The 15,279-nt window shown below is 33.4% G+C and overlaps 1 protein-coding gene across 1 annotated transcript in view; it reads right to left on the bottom strand.

The window, feature by feature from the left end:
* cacna2d2a (calcium channel, voltage-dependent, alpha 2/delta subunit 2a) overlaps nucleotides 1-15,279 on the bottom strand; it is a 210,312-nt gene that overhangs the window by 47,865 nt on the left and 147,168 nt on the right. Inside the window, 2 exon segments of the mRNA XM_016557999.1 lie at nucleotides 12,342-12,399; nucleotides 12,491-12,622. Coding sequence (XP_016413485.1) covers nucleotides 12,342-12,399; nucleotides 12,491-12,622 — 190 coding nt within the window.

Below are 15,279 nucleotides of genomic sequence, written 5' to 3'. Positions count from 1 at the left end.
TAAAAAAAAGTTTTTGAAAGACGTGTAAATCTCATATGCTCACTAAGGATGCATTTATGTGATCAAAAATATAATTACAATTTTAAATAACTGTTTTCTACTTGAATATTTTTTTAAATGTAATTTATTCCTGTGATGCAGGAATTTTTCAGCATCATTACTCCAGTCTTCAGTGTCACATGATCCTTCAGAAATCATTCTAATATTTTGATTTGCTGCTCAAGAAACATTTTGCATAATTTTTTGAATATCTATCTATCTATCTATCTATCTATCTGTCTGTCTGTCTGTATACAAGTAAATGGCATGATGGCATATTCTACTATTATGACTCATTTATGGTGATTTTCCATATTTTTGAAGCATACAGCTGCGGTCCATATTCATTACAACTGCATATCCAACATCGACCAGTATAATTCTTTAAAGTCTGTCCTTTTGTGCTTCATGGTAAAACGTCACACAGGTTTGGAACGATGTGAGAGTGTAGTTTAATTACTTAATTAAATTACAGTATGCGTATCTTATAGCTTGGCAGGCTACAGTTTCAAATTAGCATGCTGACATCAGTGCTCTCAAGCAGCAAAGTACACAATATGACATCAGACACTGAAAATTAATTTCTGTGAGAAACACAGAGGTACACTACTGTATATTTCTCCATATTTAAAATTCATCCCAGCTCTGTTTGCTTTTATGCAATCAATCCACAGCACGCTGGATTCAGTTTGTGCCATGTTTGCTCATGTTCTCACTTCTAATAATGCCGCCCTGTGTTTCTGCTCATACAAACACACATTTCCATGAATACAGTTTCAGTAAACACAGGAGGCATAATTGGAGGTTGAGAGGAACGCATTAGGAACAACGATAAAACTCCAATAAAAAACATAATGAAATTTTCCAAGCCTAAAAGATGTGCATGCCTCATAAATACCACATATGACAAAAAATAAATGGACTAAATGAAGGAAATTAGTTTGCTTAGGATTTAATGTGTGGACTCATAAATATATTAAAATGTATGTTTTATTTAAATAAATTAAAAATATATATTTTTAAATATAATTTTTTATTTATTTTGATATTACATTTATTAATAATATTAAACTAAATGTATCAGGATTTGTGTCCAATTAATGTGATAAATTAATTTAAAAAAAATTTTTGTCAACAAGAATTTGAAGATGTATAGTACAGCTATGCCATAAGTGTGAATGCACCTTAAAATCAACATGAAATCAAAATTGATTCATTAATTTTTTTATTAATTCTCATATAGAGGCTTTTCAGGATTCAGTCACTTTCAGATGGATACAAATCTTTTTTTTAGTTTTTTTTTTGGTGGAAAACCCAGTTTTACTTGAAAACAAAAAAAGTAAAATATGTTGTTGACTTTGAAAGAAATGCTGACAAAACCATGACAATCTCTTTGTTCGGACAGTAAAAGGTACGATTAATGCTAACATATCTAGGAGTCCATTAAAGGCGGGCAACAGATCTGAGCGTGTCAGTATCATTCACCATCACTCTAAGGACTCTAAGTTTCTTTTGGCAATGGTATTTTTCACACTCTAGTCTATATTCATCTCCACTTTGTGACACTGACGTTCCCGATCTGTGCTCAGCTCACTGTACCATCCGTGGATCAGTCTGATGGATCCAGATGTGCAGTTTCTGCATGGATTGCACTCCGTAATTACCCCTCCACCGAAGCCCAGCGTTGCCATTCCTTCCCAGTCATTACCCACACTCCCCAGCGCCCGGCCAGGTGACATGCAGATGGGCCATCACAAACCAGGTCCCCCGGTCCACCCGCTTACCCACTAAACACACACGCTCAAGAAGGACTATCAGCAGCACGGTCATCCAGAGCATCTGCTGCGGCACCACCAAACCTTTGGACACACCTACTCAATCTTCATTATTCTAAAATTATCGGAAATATAAATAATGAAGCCATCCCAGCTATGAAAAACACGATGGAGTATGAGAATTAGTGACCAAACTCTCTTATATTTGAGTTTTTTTCTCTAGATTCCAGCTCTGCTTCATGAGGTGCATCATGTGATGCTTTTAAACAGGACGAAACATGTATGATGATGCTTTTCCTTCACTAAAAAATACAATTCATATTCATGCAAAATAAAATTCAATTTACATCCATTTACAAAACCTTTAAGCAAGTGGCTTTAGATTTTTAATGTTTAAAAAAATTATGAAAAAGTCAAGTTTTTGGCTGGTAGGATAGAGGTAACCTGAATCTAAAATAAACTTGCAAATGGCAAGTGATTTGATATTTACATTTCTACATTCAGAAGATGCTTTTATTCAAAGCAATGCACAAATGAAGAACATCACAAACAATTTCCCTTAAGAGCCAGCAAAATTCGCAGTTCACAATGCCATGTTTAAAGTATAAACTAGATTAATACAAAAAGTGAAAAGTAGAAAAGACGAGAGAGATTAAAAATATATATATATACTAAATAGGTGCTCATGTTTAATATGAATAATTTAATATTTAAATATTTTATTTAAATAAACGTGTTAAATATAAATGTATATATAAATTCACTTATTTAAATTAAATAAGAGCATATTATATAAAATAAAAATGAAACTAAAACAATAGCATATATTGTTCGATCATTTAAAATATCTTTATTTAAAAATTGAGAGTGTTTTTATGTTTGTCAAGATTTATACATTTTATCAATTTAATATTTTATCAATAGATCCAGTCTTTGGGAATTGAATCCATAACACTGGCATTGTTACTGCCACACTCTAGCAGGTCAGCTACAGGAGTATATAAATACATTTAGTTGTTCTCTTACATTATTTAGCTGCCTTTCCTTTCTTTCCAGCCGACGTCATACATTAAACAGCCACACAACAGTTGAGGTCACTCACAGCGTTTTTCATATGTTTGCATAACAGCCACCACATTATCTTTTAAAATTAGGGATGTTCATTTTAACCGGTTAACCGTTAACCGACCGTAAGAATTTTGACCGATTAATACAATCAGTTAAACGGGTTAAAAAGTAATTTATTTATTTTTTTCAGTAATTTATCAAAATATTAAAAAAGGTTTGCTGCATGGTTAAAATAGGCTACGCGTAATTTGTTTTTAGTTTTTTAGAGAAAAAAAAACATAAGTTGCGTATAAGTTGCATTTTATTATTTCATTCAGAAATAAGCCTAATGCCGACGAGAAATGTTTACAAACATTATAATAAACACTGTAAACATAGCTAGGCTATTTTAGTTCCCCTCACTCCACAACAAAGCCTTTCAATTAACAGTATTTAGAAAAGAACAAGAATTAAAAATCTAAGAAGCTATAGCAATATAAACGACAAGTCGAAACGAATTCATTTAGGCTAAAACGAAACTGAAACCAGCGTTGGGTCTCTCATTCGGCACAAAATCAAATGTTTCCGTATTCGCGTGTTGTTTGCTGCTTTTTGCGCATGTAAAATTAATCCCCGGGAAACAAATGTTAGTATTTTTAACGGGTCACAGACACTTATCCTTTCTAATTTATTTAAATTCTAATTTCAAATAATCTTGTCGGTTAACGGTTAATAATGGGTTAACCAGCGTTGGTTGAGCATCCGAAATGAGCATCCCTATTTAAAATATTTTAACTTTCACCAGTCTGAAAAGCAACAGCAAACCCATTAAAATTTTGTATTATATATAGAACATTTTTACAAGTAATAGGAAAATTTGCATACTTTGAATAGTATTTAATTTAATTTAATTTGATTAATTAAGCAAAATAGCAAGTGAAATCCAGTTATCATCTCGGGAATAATTTATTAATTTGTTATTTTGCTATTTCAAATTTACTTTAACAAATATATGGTAAAATAACTTGGGAAAAAAAAAAAGAGTTGAAAAAAAATGGTCAAGATGAGTGCAATGCATTGTGAGAAACAACCAAATCCAGCAAAATGTTCAATAATATATTGCACATTTTTCTAAGTATTAGGAAATTTGCATACTATGTACCATATACTGCAGAAACAATATGATATTCCATACACAGCCCAAACCATTTCCTCAAAGTTACAGGCCAAAGCCAAAATTTGACTTGCTGATTTCAGACAGAATGGAAAAGACGACACTGTGTGCACATGACATGTGATTTCAAAATAAAGTAGCAGGAGAAACCCAGAAAGCGTCAAGCATTCACTATAATACTGTAGACTTCAGCATCATCGTGCACAGTAAACAGGTTAACCCAGCAATACGCCTCTATAGGAGAGACAATCTCGCCGTCTGTATGAAAGCGCGGCCTCTTTAGCGAAGGCTGGAGGGGCTGAAAAACCTCATCACAAAAACATCCCATTTCCAAGCGCTGACAGAAAACACATTTCCCGGGAAGGTACTCGAAAAGTAAAAGCACGGATTGACATTGTAATGTGCCTCGTGCCGCTTTGATTGTGTTGCATTCCCTCAATAGGAGAAAGACATTGGAATTCATGAGGTACTTTTATCACGGTGCAGCGTGGGTAAAAATCAATGCATTACCTCGAGAGAGAGCGTATTTATGCCCTCTGACCCTGCCTGTCTGTCTCTCCCTGTCTCGCTCTCCTATACCTGGCTCTCACGCTCTCACATTAAAAATGAGTCAATTATAGGTGCTTATCGGGCTGAAATGATATGGTTGATTTACACACGTGTGCAGCAGCCGGTTTCCCACTGTCACAATCTGCAGGTGCGATACAGCTCGTGATGGGGTTTATTGAAGTGTACTGATTTCACGTGTGTGTGTGTGTGTATGCGCTGATGGGATTATTATTTTATGGGCTGCTGGTCTCTCGGCTCTCCTCTGGATGTGTTCTTCAATAGATTGAATTAAGATTAAAACACTGAGGCCTGTGAAGCAGGTGAGCTGTGTTAAAGAGATGTTGTCGTGTGTTTATTCCGCTTTTTATTTGCTTGATTATTCAATAAATTGATGGCGAGATCAGCAGATCTGTATGGATGGATGACCAGTCAGTTTGTCCTTTTAGGCTTTCATAGAGATTAAACTAGCGGGGAAACATAAAACGTTTCGTGAATTCAAAACAGAACCTCTTCAAATCTTGTTTTGACATTATTTTTGTTTATCATTATTCTGAGTCCAAGTAATTTTATGATCTTAATGCTGATCTTAATTATATGTGATAAGAAGTAAAAGATGTACCAACTATTGACCATCAAGTTTTTTTTTGGACATGTACCATGGTAATTTTACAGTATTCATTAAAGTACCTTGGAAAACCAAATAAAAAAAGTACTGTGGCAGTAATATAGTAGAGATGGTAAAATTATGCTACTTTGAAAAATATTACTACTGAAGATTATGTAATATGGTATTTACATGGTACATGGTAATTTATGTACTATGGTATTTTACTAAATAAGTACTAAAACATTCCATGGTAGATATTTTCAGTTAAGGGATTACTATAACAAAAAAAGGAAAATTAAGATGAAAAAAAATTTATTTACAATGAGCTGGGAAAAGTGGTTGATATATAGAAAACAAAACATCCTCAGCTAAGTAAACAGTAATATAACAGACAAAAAACCTATAGCAATAGTTAACCTCACCTAACTGGCCTTGTTGTTCTTGTTTTTTTTTCTTCCTTCTCTTCTCTTTAACCGGGGGGATGGTACATATGTATGTGGATGTATGTACAAATATATGTGTGTATTTATGCATATGTATATACAAGTGTATTTATTTATATTTGTGTATATGTGTTAATATGGATGTGTAAGTATACAACTGTACACACTGTAGCATATGTTTGATATGTATATGTTAAATGTATGATTTCTCTTATCCCTTTCTGTTAAAATTGTTCTATATTTATTGTGAATCTTGTAAATTAAACTAATTAAAAAAAAAAGTAAAAAAAAAAAAAACATACCATGGTATTAACATGTTTTTGAATATCATGTAGAAAGTACTGTGGAAGTATTATGGTGCATTATATAGTATAGATAGTAACATTATGGTACTTTGAAAAATACCATGGTATTGACATGCATGTAACATGGTATTTATATAATATATATAATATAGATATATATATAAGATATATAATATCTAGGTACTAACCCTGAACCTACCCCATGTAGTTACCTTGTATTACCAGTACTTTCTTAGGTATGTACACTGTAAGTACATGTAAGTACACGTACTGTAAAATAAAGTGCAACCAAAAATACAGCACTCTTTACCAGTAATCTAAGGTACTTTAAAATATACCATTATAATTAAATTCATGTACCATGGTACTTCCATGAATACCACAGTACTATCATAGTACATGTCTGACAAACAATGGTACTCTTTTCTTTCTAAGTGTTCCTGTACAATAAAGTACTGTGGCTGTACCATGCTACAATGATGGTAATACTATGATACTTTGAAATACTGAAATACTGGGTTACACTTTATTTTAAGGTGTCCTTGTTACAGTGTAATTATACATATAAGTACTGAGTAATATTAATTAACTACATGTACTTATTATATGGTTAGGGTTAGGATTTGGGTTTGGCTTAGGGTTACTTGCATGCAATTATGCATAATTAATTGTTATTATAATAGTAAGTACATGTAACATGTGTAACAAGGACACCTTAAAATAAAGTGTTACCAAATACGGAAATTGATGTACCATGTACCAAAAATACTGTGGTATTACCATGTTTTTTTTAACATAGACCTAATTTTTGGACTTGTACCATGGTAATTTCAGAGTATGCATTAAAGTACCTTGGAATAACATGTAAAAAAGTACTACAGCAGTACCATGGTACTGAAATTCATGTAACAGGGTTTTTACATGTGCAAAATACCATGTTGCTTTTGCTGCTAATACTACTTTGAAATATACCATTGTAGCTAAAAATTCAATTACCATGGTATGCCCAGGAATACCATGGTACTACCTTTTCACTTTTTTGTAAGTGTTCCTTTACAAAAAATGGACTGTGGCAGAGCTATGGTATAATACTGGTATCAGATGGTAATTCTATGGTAAATTCTTTGGTTAAAATATATATGGGACTGCATCGGATCCCTCATTCAGTATCTGGATTTTATCACTCGACTGCAAATATTAATGCAAATCAGTTTCTCAAAGTGCATCTGCACTGAAACAGACTGACAGTTTCACCGTCAGTGTTTAATCTGACTGGAGAGCAGAAACAGGGCTGACAGGCCTCCATCTAGTTTCGCCGGCTCTTCATGGCGTTTGAGCAGCTGCCATAATATTTACTTAGGAGCCAGATTGACTTTGCTCAGAAATCAATATGTGCTTTGGCTGTGCTGAATATCTGCTACGCTGAGCTGAACCTGCATGGTAATGGCTTCTCTGTAACGCTCCGATAACAAAACATATACCTCTCTCTGTTTCTCCTTCAAACTCTTCCAATCAATCCTCGCACCTTTAGCCGTCGCTCACGCTCTCTCCTCTAAATCTTCACCCTCTCCATCACTCCTTCGCTAACGTGTGTAGACATACGTTGTAATAGAGGCGTGTTAATAATTCATGTCAGAGCAATTGGAGACAATTAAGTGTGTTGACTGGGCCATTCATTTTCCAGCCAGAGTCAGAGTTGATGTAGAGAGTGTCAGAGTGCCGATCATCTCCACCAAAGATCTCTTCAAAAACTCAACTGTTTCTCACAGACACCAATGACATTAAATGAAGAACAAATGGAGACCTTGTAAGTGCTCTTACTGTTCTCCTTAAAGGGATAGTTCGTCTAAAAATGAAAATTCTGTCATAATTTACTCACCCTCATGTTGCTCAAAACTTGTATGAATGTCTTTCTTTTGTCAAACACAAATATATATTTTGAAGGATTTTGTTAACCAAACAGTTGCTGGTAGCCACGGACTTCCATAGTATGAAAAAAATAAAAATAAAAATACTATGGAAGTAAACGGGGACCAGAAACTGATTTGTTTACCAACATTTCAAAATATCATATTTTGAACAACTTGAGGGAGAGAAAATGACAGAATTTTCATTCTTGAGTGAACTATCCCTTTAAAAAAGGCAATAATCTCATGTGTCCTCAAACTTTAGAAACAATCTAAACCATGTTTCTTTTGTCTACAATTAAAAGTCAGTGATCTCTATGAATATTGAGAAATAATTCTTCATTAATTCTTCATTCTTTTGATGTTTTATGTTTTATATATTATATTCATCTGTTTACACTTCTAAAGTTCAAATAAATATATTAAATATTCTCTTACACATTATAAAATGAATGTATTAAAATGCTAAACTATGTTTGAATTGTCTTTATATGTAAAAAAAGAAAAATGACTTAATTGTGCATTAATTTGCCAATTTAATTAAGTACTATATGTATACCTGTTTTTAAACAGTAGGTAAATATATAAAATATTTTTTTTTTCATCAGTTTAAAAATATTTTTTCACCAGTTTACATTTTTAAACAGTTCAAATTGCTATATAAAATATGAAATAAAAACGCGCACACACACACACACACACACACACACACACACACAAGTTCCAAACTCTACACTAGCAACTAGGAAGCAGCAGGCAGAAAGAAATAAGAATATTTCACACTTTTAAGAGCCATGCAAAATAAATATCTAATTGGTAAAAAATGTCCTATGAAATAATGAAGCATAAAGGCTTTTATAAAATAGGTGCAACAGCAATATTATAAAAGACAGCAATGACGTAATAATCACTTTAATGTAGCTTGCGCCAACAGTTGTACACGGAAGCAGCTCCGGGCGGATGGCATGAGGTTAGCTTTGCGCAAAAGAGCAGCAGGCAGACGGCTAGTGCGACACATGCTTAGATGCTAGTGCTGCTGCTACAAATGTGTCAAAAGTAGACCGCTGTAATACCTATAAAGAGCCATTCAGCATTCACACTCATCAGAGTAATCTTCCTCTGCCATCTCTGCTCTATGACTGAATCACCTGAGCACTAAATGCCACGTGACTAATCACCCTAGAGCCGCAGGAAATGACATCATGACAACACTGATCGGCTGATGGCAGCACACACACACACACACACACACACACACACACACAGGTTTGTTTTTGTGAAAAGTGGGGACATCCCATAGGCGTAATGGTTTTTATACTGTACAGACCGTATATTCTATTGCCCTACCCCTAAACCTACCCCTCACAGGAAACTTTGTGCTATGTAATAATAAATAACTATAAATATAAAATAATTTCCGAAGTAGACATATTTAAAAAAATTTATTATTATTATTAAACTTTTTATATACTATTTAGTTAAATGCAATAACAGAACATATATATTTTTTAATGCAGCTGAATTAAAAAATAAAACTGTGTGTGTGTGTGTGTATAATTTTATTATATATATCATTATAATAAGTGTTATAATTTATAAATCATATATTAAAAAAAATATGAGTAGATGTAAAAATCTGAACTATAATAAATTACAATAAAATATAATAAAAGAGATGCAACAGCAATATTATAAAAGACTCCAACGTTCAATAAATAATAAAACGTATTAAAACAATATTTATTTCATGTTATGTCATGGTTAAAAATACAGGTTTAGAAAAAAATTTTTATATAAAAAAAAATATAATTTTAATAAACACATGCTATAATGGAATGTGCAACAGCAATAATAAGATTAAATGAATATAATTATAATTTAATATAAATATAATAATAAATATACATATAATTTTTTTTATAAAATGTTATATTACAGCTTCAAAATATGTCTCATCCCATAATAATTGACAGTCGGTCAGTTTGACTGTACTAACTGTTTTGTTTTTGTTTTTAAGTGTCACAAAATATGAAGCTGTTTTTGCACTGATGCTTAACGTACGATTTATTTTTTATGCATCATATGATATTTTGATTTGTGTCCATTAAGTTTGAACAAAAGGAGAAAATAATCGAATAAACAATCTTTCATTTGTAAATGTGAACTGTAAATTTATATAAAAAGATATTTAATACTCTGGAATATCAGATCACATGGTTACATCATATACAAACATTTTTGATGCTTATACTGTGATATGCACCATAATCATGTTATGAAATTACTCATTAAGAGAGTCCAAGACAAATGGATGGCTCCCTCATCTGAGGAGGAGTTTGGTCATACCTCACACCGCACAAACCCGTATACTGTAGACGTATGAAAACAGAAACAGCATGTGGAGCAGGGCGCCTGCTGACAGCGCACTCCAAAGCTATTCATCATCCCTGCGCTTATAGAGCTGTTGTGTTTCTGTACAGCACCACTAGCCTACACAATCACAGAAGCATTAAAAGCAACTCATTATGTCTGCAGAGCGTGTGGCATCACAACAAAAACAATGTAGAGCTCGCTCCGGCTCATCAGCAACATTAGCGCTTTGTCAGCCAAACAAGCTAACTAGCTGGCTGCTCGTGTTGTTTGTCTTTAGGTTAAAAGCTTCTTACAGGTATATTGGGGATTGTTTTTTTTTCCACCGGAGACACTTTCCCTGAGTGTGAACTTAATTACTCTGTCAAAGAAGAGGCTCATTAGCGCCTCGCTAAGACTCCTGTACTCTGGGAAACACACGGCACGCTCATCCAGCCGGCTAACACGCTAACACCTGATAACAACTTGTTTTCCATTTAAACACCTTGCTTTTCCACCTAAATAGCTTTTTCTTTCTTCATTAAGTAGACAGAGATGTATTTCTCTGGACAATCGTCTTTCTGTAGGGGTGATGTGGCGTAGCGGCTAAAGTTATGCCCTCGATCATGACGCCTAACCCCGGGCTAATCCTGAGGGGATTGTTCCTATGACAAGTGTACTGTGAGTCGCTCTGGATGAAAGCGTCCGCTACATACTAAGCACTTTGGCCCAGGCTAATGCACTACTGCTATGTTCACTTACATCACACACTAAAATATGTACTTTGCTGTTAATGAGAAAGTCAATATACTTTTGAGTGCATATAAAATTTTTGCCTATATTATGACATATTTCCACATCATAAATATGCATGAATGAAGGCATGAATACTGTCAGCAAAATAAATAAATAAATAAATAAATAATGACTGAATAAAATTAAATCAAACAACTTCAGCTAAATAAACAACTTATGCTACATTAAAATAATTAAATAAATACAATAACTTCAGCTAAATAAATACACAAGTAAATAAATAAATAACTTATGCAGAATAAAACTAATTGATAAATAAAATGACTTCAGCTTAAAAGTGCATAAATAAATAAATAAATATTTTAACATCATCTAAATAAATGCATAAAAAATAAATAAATACATAACTTCTGCTGAATTAAAAATAAATAAACAATTTAGTCTAAACTTAGATGTATAAATAAACCAAATAAAATAAAATACAAAAATACAAAAATAAAATAACTTCAGCTAAATATATAAATATGATGTTAAATAAAAATATATAAATAAAATAACTTCAGCTAAAAGAATGCATAAATAAATAAATAAATAAATAACATGCCAAATAAATGAATTTATTAAATAAAATGTCTTCAGCTAAATAAAAGCATATTTTTTATATATTATATATAATAATACATATTAAATTCATTTAAATAAATGCATAAAGAATTAATTAACTTCTGCTAAATAAAAATTATTAATGAAAATAACTTTATTCAAATTAATATTTAATAATATTATAAAGATCTACTATTTTAATTCAGCTAAATAAATACATACATTTGTAAATAAATAAAATCTGCTAAATAAAAAAATAACTTCAGCTGAATAAATAAATGAATGAATAAATGAAGAAAGAAAGAAAGAAAGAAAGAAAGCTTAAAAAAATGAATGTTGCAAAAAATTCTGCCAATTTTCCATTGATTTCCTCTTCACAGCTAGATTTTATTCTCATTTTGGAGGTTGCATCTGAGCCAGGCTTGTACCCACACATTAAAAAAACGAATGCTCTGCCATGACAGTTGACTTGAAAGAGAAAACTGGTTGTAGAAGGCAGTTTATGCTAAAGCTTGCATTAGCGCCTCTTGCGCAGCATTTACTGGTGCAGGAACGCAACGACGCATGAAATCATAATGTAAAGTCTTCCCTATAGATCTGAAGCGAGCACATGGGGACAGACTGACCCCGCTGGACGCCGTTGAGACATCCTGACCCCCGGTGTAGGCGGCACTGTAAACTGCGGCAGTCCGACTTAATTTGAACTTCACACGCTTGCTTGCTCTTTGCAGCAGAGGCCGCCGGGGAGCCGGGGAAAACAACAAGATCAAAGTCTGACCGTACTCACCACGGGCGTCTCCTCACATCATACAGGTCAATCTTGTTGGGTGCTCTCCACTTTGTGGCTAGAGAGAGAAAACACAACACACTCAGAGTTTGCTGGCAGAAATGGATGAACTGTGGTTTACAGAAGAGTTTCCTACAGAAGAGCTTTACCTGGGTAGTATCTGGTGACTCCGGTGGCACTGCCGAACACCTGCCAGCGCAGCGAAGGATCCTCACGACTGTTTTCAATGAAGACCCTCTCCAGAGACTGAGTCCAGTTCAGCTCGTTGAGGATCGTGGGAGCTGCAGGAGGTCACGAAACATTATAGTCTGTGGACAAACCTTTTACTATTTCAAACTAGACAAGCTTCAATCATTCACATTTGATTAAAATGTTGCTTCAAAATGCACATTAAAGGCAATTATTATGTTTATTTCAAATAAATCCTGAAAAAAGCATGTTTTCCATAAAATATTAAACAGTTCAAACTATTTATTACAGTATTAAATGTTTTCAACATTGATAATAATAATAATAAATGTTTCTTGAGCAGCAAATCAGCATATTAGAATGATTTCTGAAGGATCATGTGACACTGAAGACTGGATCACAGCAATCAGCTTTGCATCGCAGCAATAAATTACATTTTACAATATACTCAAATTTAAATAGAAAGCAGTTATTTTAAATTGTAATAATATTTTATGACATTACTGTTTTTTCTGTATTTTTGATCAAATAAATGCAGCCTTGCTGAGCATAAAATACTTCTTTGAAAGACATTAAAAAAATCTTACTGATCCAAAATAGTGTATTTTATTTTCCTTTTTATTTTTTATTGTAAAGCTGTAAAATTTATTGTAAAAAATTTGCATCTTTTCTCAAAAGGTCTTTACATTCTGTGCTTTATCATAATTTATGTGCTTTTTACAAATAAAATTCATCATTACCAATGTTAAAAGTGATATAAGACAATCCATAGAGGTGATCTGTTGAAGAACACGCTTAGTAACGGGGAACGTGGCCTTTTAAACTGCAGACAAACAAATCCTCATATCCACAAACAATATCAAACCAAAAAACGAGAGGTAGATATTTCTGATAACAGAGACACACGCATCAGAGCTCCATAAATATGGAAATATTCAGAGAAGCACTTGTGACTGTTGCGAACGGTCAGACACCATCTATCCCTGCGGTGTCCGAGGAGAGCGTTCAGACATCACGCCTGACCTTGGACAAGGTTATCACTGTATGGAGGGAGAAACCACCCACTTCTGTTCCACACACACTCTTAAAGGAGAAACCAGCAAAGGTTTTACAACACTTCTGTACTGTATGTACTGCTGCTCTAAAGATGCAATATAACGTCAAGAAGTTTATCAAAAAGAACAACCAAAGACGCAATGACAAAACCTGACTTGTTAGATGCTACATTTTATAGGTGGTTAGAGAGCATATTATTGGACACAGTTTGTATATACTCCAGTCAAAACAGATCATTTTTGGTCCATTTTGGTCCATTTTAAAATTAACACTTCTGTTCAAAAGTTTGGGGTCAGAAAGATTTTTTACATTTTTTTTTAACAAAGTCACTTCTGCTCACCAAGGCTGCATTTATTTGATCAAAATACAGTAAAAACAGCAATATTGTGAAATAATATTTTTACAATTTTAAATAACTGTTTTCTGTTTGAATATATCATAAACTATAATTTATTGCTGTGATGCAAAGCTGAATTTTCAGCATCATTACTCCAGTCTTCAGTGTCACATGATCCTTCAGAAATCATTCTAATATGCTGATTTGCTGCTCAAGAAACATTTCTTATGATTATCAATGTTGAAAACAGTTGTGATGCATTTTCCCACAGGACTTATTGATAAATAAAAACGTCAAAAGAACAGCATTTATTTGACATTTTTGTAACATTATAAATGTCACTTTTGATCAGTTTAATGCATCCTTGCTGAATAAAAGTATTAATTTCTTAAAAAAAAAAAAAAAACTTCTTTCAAACTTTTGAATGGTAGCATATATTATGTACACTAGCTTTTAGATGACCTTAAATCTAGCAGAACTAATCTAAAAGCCACAAAAACACCTTTTTGATTTCAGAGGTCTTTGTGCTTGGTCATAAATTTAATAAATCCATCATTAGGTTAGATCAGCAAGGCAGAAAATGCCCTTTATAAAAATACAAAACTAAAACGGTGTCTGAAACAAAGCCAGCAGCCTTACTGATTTGCAAACCAATAATTGACGTAAAATAAAACAGTTCTGCATGAAAATACAGAAACTGGCTTAAACAAATGCACCACAACATCCTGTCTGATGATCTCGAACTGATTCAAGTGAGCTTTAGAGAAGGCTAAGCAAATGTTTAAAGGGGTCATATGATGCGATTTCAAGTTTTCCTTTCTCTTTGGAGTGTTACAAGCTGATTGTGCATAGATAAGATCCCTGAAGTTGCAAAGACTAAAGTCTCAAAACCAAAGAGATATTCTTTATCAAAGTTAAGACTCTGCCACGCCCCCCTAAAACGGCTCATTCTAACACGCCCCCACATATCTACCACACTATATGGAAATATTTGCATAATGCCACCCAAATGTTCACGCAAAGAAAGAACGCGTGGTTTCAGTAACCGCAGTTAGTGTTGAAGCAGCCATGTCAAGGAGACGCTGTGTGTTTCTAGGCGAAAGCAAAAGCACTTTATTTAGCCTTCCGAAAGTAGATGCATTTAGGAATCTTTAAGATTACTTACAACAGAAAAGCAATGCATTTTATGGACGACCGTTTCGTGAACCTAGGAGAGGAGGTAATTCTGACTTTACTATGACAATCTGGCGCTTCTGAATCAGCTACTGTTTTGTTATTAGCTTAAGCATTTGCTATTGACTGTTCAAATGCGGAGTTTTGCGCATCGTGTGCGTGTGTGGCGCGCGCGCGCATGTG

Source organism: Sinocyclocheilus rhinocerous, unplaced genomic scaffold (genome assembly GCF_001515625.1).
Source record: "Sinocyclocheilus rhinocerous isolate Xijiao unplaced genomic scaffold, SAMN03320098_v1.1 scaffold1488, whole genome shotgun sequence".
Taxonomy (NCBI): Eukaryota; Metazoa; Chordata; class Actinopteri; order Cypriniformes; family Cyprinidae; genus Sinocyclocheilus; species Sinocyclocheilus rhinocerous.
Note: the sequence above shows the minus strand (reverse complement) of the source record. Positions and strands in the feature narration are given on the sequence as shown.